Genomic DNA, 5,729 nt, shown 5'->3' with positions numbered 1-5,729 from the left:
TTTTGTTTATTTTTTGCTTGGCCTTTTTTGCCGAAAGGCAGAAATTTATTATTAGAGTATACATGAATATATAATAAAATATATCGGACAATGACAACAGAAACAAAAAAGTTAAACACAATTGTCTAAAGAATTGAATTGGTGTATACTCCTTTTTTTAAAATAAAAAAATGAGATATGGTTCAAAATAAGTATTAAAATAATGGTAATATAAAAATATTATTTTTTTATCATATATGTTAAAAGATATACCGAACAAAGTTATTAAATCCAGCACTCGATCACTGGTTTAACGGTGAGATTTGGTAATTATATGCAAATTTATAATTTATGTTAAAAATTATAAATATATTCAAATACCTATAAAAAATAATATCAATTTCAAATATTTTAATATGAAAAATAATAAATCACATATTATTATCCAACAAAGGCTTAAACAAACATATAATGCTTGAGATACCGATGTTTCATGCTCATTAGACCACATCTCTAGGTATAAATTAAATTAAAATTTATTACATAGTACATAAACAAAATAATATTACTGTTGTAGGTACTTAACCTATGTAAGTTAATAAATAATAAATTACTCAAATATTTAAAAGGAAAACAAATCATTTGTGAATTTTAAAAAAAAAAATATCCTTTATTTATTTATTTTGGATTTTTTTTTAACCGGTTCAGGTCACTGGTTGAACCATCCGGGTCACCGATTTCCTCAAAAATTGACGGAGTCGCACCGGGTCATACCGAGTCTGTTACTTGACCGATCCAACATGAAAATTGGATCGATCATATGATCGGTCTATCAGTTTCTTGATCGACCCGACCGGTTTTTTGAACACTAATACCGAGTACTCGGTACAATTGAAGTGCCGAAAATATTTTTCTTATTTGGAACTATCCTTTTCCTTAGCAAATTTTTGGTGCACTCGATGTACCTACACTTTTATTAAATAGAGAAAGTTTTGAGGACATAAAGAAGAATATAAAAAAAGTAAAGGTTAAAATAAAAATAAAAAAATACTCGTTTCAATAAACGACTGTATCGAGTTCGGTACTGCATAGTATTAAAAAAGAATAAAGTATCTTTTGAGTGACGAGACCCATTTTATTCCCTTAGAAAAAAAAGTTGACTTATGGTTTCTCTGAAATTCAAAATAGACCTGGTTAGTCGAAATCATGATTCCTCTAAAATTCAAAGAAGACCTACGTTAGTCTCTCAAATTTTTTTGAATTTTAGAGGAATCATGAATTGACTTTTTTTTTTCTAAGGAATTTTTTATGTGGAAAGTGGTTCATCATGAGTTATTAACTATGAATAAAGTTGCCCAATGGTCTGGAGGGAATGATATGTGCCCCATTTGTAACTCTGACCGTGAGACAATGTTGCATGCTTTGAGGGACTGTTTGGAGACGAAACAACTTTGGTTACGTCTGGTTCCTATTAATGGAAATACTGATTTTTATCAACAAGGTTTGGATGAGTGGGTTTCAAAAAATATAATTGTGGGAACTGATATTTCTTTGTTTTTCTTGACTTGCTGGAAAGTGTGGCAATGGAGAAATGAGAAGATACATGGCACTGGTACCCCTCCTTTCAGGTCGAGAGAGGTTCTAATTGAGAAGCTTGTTCACGATGTTGAGATGGCTGTGGGGAGAGGAAATGAGCATTCAGCTGTTCGCAGAAAAAATGTATGTTAAGGTTAACACAGATGGTGCTGCTCGTGGAGCTCCTGGCATAGCTGCTTGTGGTGGGGTTATAAGAGATTCTCAAGGGAGATAGCTGGGTGGATTTGCTTATAGACTTGGGATTTGTAGTTCTTTTAAAGCAGAGTTGTGGGGTGTGCTTCGCGGGCTGGAATTAGCTTGGAATTCTGGTCACCGTAATGTTATAATTGAAAGTGATTCAACTTGGGTTATTATTGTGCTCACCTCCCAGGGTGCAGCAACTCGTGAGAGTCAGTTGATTTCTCGGATACGACCATGGATTCAGAAAGATTGGTCGGTTAGTTTCAACCACACGTTCAGAGAAAGAAATGCTTGTGCAGATTGGATGGCAAATTTTATCTTTGAACATGATGAGGATGTGCAATATCTTTTTTGTGAAGAACCACTACCTGTCATTCACGTTATTTATCTGACTGATCTTACTGGAGTGGGAAGACCGCGAGCTCTGATGATCCAGTAGCTTCTGTTCCAGTTTTGGTGTTCTGTCTTTGTTTTTATTTTTTGAGCTTTGACCCTCTTGGCTATCAAAAAAAAAATTGAGCCTCGTAATATTTGTTGAGGAACATCAGCTTAAAAAAATATATTTTACACTTAAAAAAGTATTGTACACTTACAAAAATTTCCCCTTTCCCCTTTTATAAGAACAAGAGCTTAATTGACACACAACACAACCAAGTTGCCTTCAAACTTGGGTAGAAAAAATATGGCAGTGAAGGTGTTTGGTCCAACCTATGCTTCCCCCAAAAGGGTCCTTGTGTGTCTGATTGAGAAGGAAATTGAGTTTGAAGCAGTACCTGTTGATATCTTCAAGGGAGAACATAAGGATCCTGAGTTTCTCAATTTGCAGGTTCATTTTTATTTTATTTTTTAAAAGAAATATTTCCACTTGATCTTTTAGTTTACCACTTGATCCTGAGTTTCTCATAAATATGCAGCCTTTTGGAGTGCTTCCTGTTATTCAAGATGGTGATTATACTCTCTATGGTTAGTCACTTAGACCCTTTACTATTTTCTGCAGCTTTTTTTTTTTGGCATGTAGTTAAGGATTGGTGGTTTTGATATTTCTCCTTTTATATCATTCACCTTGTAGAGACCTTACTGATATGGGTGTTTCAAACTTTAGATCAAGATCTTAGATTGAGTTATGGGGTTAGTTCTGTTCATACATGCCCTGCATCTTTACCTTCCCTAATTCTGATTCCTGTGGTTTATAAAGAAGCAAAGAGGGTTATAATTAAGTTAATCCCTTTAATAGATTGTTTAAAAAAAATAAAAGAAAAAGTGTTTGATAGAATTTATTGGCACAATTTAACTGAAGGCCTACTATCCAAATTTTCATTTTTTACTATTTGCTAATGTAGCAATATAGAAATATTTATTTAGTCTAATACACTGATTCTAAACCATTTTCTGCAGAATCTCGTGCAATAATCAGATACTATGCAGAAAAGTATAAAGACCAAGGGACTGACTTGTTGGGGAAGACAATAGAAGAAAGGGGTCTTGTGGAACAATGGCTTGAAGTGGAATCCCAGAACTTTCACCCACCAATCTTCAACTTAGTTATGAATGTTCTGTTTGCCCCATTATTGGGTGTTCCTTCAGACCAAAAAGTGATTAAAGAGAGTGAAGAAAAGCTTGGGAAGGTGCTGGATATTTATGAGGAGAGGCTATCAAAGAGTAAGTACTTAGCTGGTGATTTCTTCAGCCTTGCTGATCTTAGCCATCTCTCATTTGGTCATTTTTTGGTGAATCAAACTGGGAGAGGGAATTTGGTAAGTGAGAGGAAGCATGTGAGTGCTTGGTGGGATGATATTAGTAGCAGACCATCTTGGAAAAAGGTTCTTCAGCTATACAAATACCCTGTCTAGCTGCTTAATTAGCTCTACTTCTGCATTCCAACCACCCCAAGAAGAGACTTAGTTTGAGGGAAGGAAAGTTCCTTCAGTGTTATATATTATCTTCTTGAGAATAAAATAGACTCCATCTGCATGATATGGAACTCTGGTTTGTTTATGGATTTGGTAATTTCCTCTTTTTGAAGAACAGCTTTGTAAAATTTATCATAAAAAAACTGTGTCCTTTTTTCTCCAACACCACCTTATGCTGCTATTCAAAAGTGTGTAGTGTCCAAATCCTTTGTTTTCGCGTTTGCATTTGTGTTCTATGTAAGACTAGGTGTGGAAGTTAATCTAACAGCCTTTAGTGTTGGGAAACGATAATAAATATCAGTATCTAAATCTTGTGAAGTTGAATCTTGAGCTAAATACTAGAATTATCAGCTGCAAATGATGATGAAGAATAACGGGAATGATTCAAGAGTGAGCGTTTACAATGTACTATTGAGAGTTGCGTGTGCAAAGTTGTGCTTCACTAGTCTTCTAGGGGCATTAGCTCAGATTTGATATAATTAAGCTATATATAATTTAAATCAATAAATTTATTTGTATAACGCAAAATATACTTAAATACTAATTGCATCACCTCAAATTTATATAATTTAAAATATTTATAAAACTACACTAATAATCATATCTTTTATCATAAATTACTGAAAGTTTCAACAGTTTTTTTATTTAATTCAAAACTTTGTTCTGTGTAACATCTTTTATGTTAAAATAATAATATCTATTTTGAATTTGTAAAACAAAAATTCATTTAAATTATTTATGCATATTAACTGTTTTTTGAGAAAACACTAATTACTAATGATAAAAATCCATACAATGTACAAAGTAATATATATATATATGGGAAAAATATTTCTCAAGCAGTTTGAGATAAAATTATCTCCGACAACTCCAAAACTACGTCGTTTTATTTATTTATTTCCTTATATTAATTGATTCACCTTTGAATGGTTATGATTTCTTTTTTCTCTCTCTTCCTTTATCACCGTTGATCCATCTTTGTACGGTTATGATTTAGTAGCCAGAGATAAAATTATCTCAAGCAGCTTGAGAAACGATAAGCTTTGAAGGTCGGTGTCGAGGAATGGCATGGTCTCCGGGAGAAAGAAAGCCAAAGGAGCAAAAAGCACACCAACCATCCTAGGTAAGCAGCATCTTTGAAGCGGCATCTCACTCAATATACGCAATTCTCAGATCTGTCTTTTCCGGCCGATTCCATGCCACTCTACTTTGGACCCAGGAGCTCGGACTGAGTCTAGTTTAGGTCCATCCGAGGGTGGTTTGGACGTCACTTCTTCACTTTTCTTCTTTTTGGATGGGTGCTCTCCCCCGAGTGAAGGCATAAGCCGTAGACAGTCACTAGTTTGATCGCTATGCCATTCTCGGCAACGATGTGGTGATAGCTGATCGACGAGTTGCTTCGGTCTACCTTGTTGAATCATCTACATTGATTGAGGACTCGATGTCAGAATGCATTCTTCGATACCCTGTTGTAGAAGTTTTCATCTAGTTCCTGTAGCTAGTCGTAGATGCATATTATAGCTGCTATCGGATCAGAGGTTCGGGGGATTTTTAACTATATTTATAAATATATATTCATTTCATTCCTGTTGGATCTCTTGCTTTCAAGTTCTCTTAGTTTCTATGTAACTCAATCAGGACGTAGATGTAGATACGGATAGGGCCGGGTAACCAATCCCGGTGGCTGGATGACTCCTTCACCCTTAGATCGCAAGACTCAGGCCAACGAGGCGGAACCTCGGTGGCGTGATAGGCTGGTTCTCACCAGGGTCAGTCCTCTCACAAAATTGGAGTTTCTAACCTCACTCTGCTTGGTAAGGCAGAGCCCTATGTTAGTCACATAGGCACCCCCCAATGGGTTTCTTAGTGAAACTCATCAAGGTGAGGTTTGGTGGGCTAGCTTATAGCTATTCTATCACTCAGGGATCCAGAATGGAGCAACTGGGGGTGAAGCGGAAGCCACCCGGGTGGGGCTGGTAAGATATGATATCAAGCGGCCTCATGCAGGTAACCAAACCTGCGTAGGAAGCTTATCTATTTAGATAAATGGCTTCCATATGGAAT

General features: G+C 35.5%; 1 protein-coding gene across 1 annotated transcript; it reads left to right on the top strand.

Annotated features, from left to right (window-relative positions):
- The first annotated feature begins 2,416 nt into the window (after window positions 1–2,416).
- Window positions 2,417–3,877, top strand: LOC133299363 (glutathione S-transferase F9-like). The gene is made up of 3 exons (XM_061498822.1): window positions 2,417–2,581; window positions 2,670–2,718; window positions 3,151–3,877. The coding sequence occupies exons 1-3, from the start codon at window positions 2,438–2,440 to the stop codon at window positions 3,603–3,605; spliced, it is 648 nt and encodes a 215-aa protein (XP_061354806.1). The 5' UTR covers window positions 2,417–2,437; the 3' UTR covers window positions 3,606–3,877.
- The last annotated feature ends 1,852 nt before the right edge of the window (window positions 3,878–5,729 follow it).

Source organism: Gastrolobium bilobum, unplaced genomic scaffold (assembly GCF_033153095.1).
Source record: "Gastrolobium bilobum isolate Gb01-03AN ecotype WA unplaced genomic scaffold, APGP_CSIRO_Gbil_v1 utg59369, whole genome shotgun sequence".
Lineage (NCBI taxonomy): Eukaryota > Viridiplantae > Streptophyta > Magnoliopsida > Fabales > Fabaceae > Gastrolobium > Gastrolobium bilobum.
Note: the sequence above shows the minus strand (reverse complement) of the source record. Positions and strands in the feature narration are given on the sequence as shown.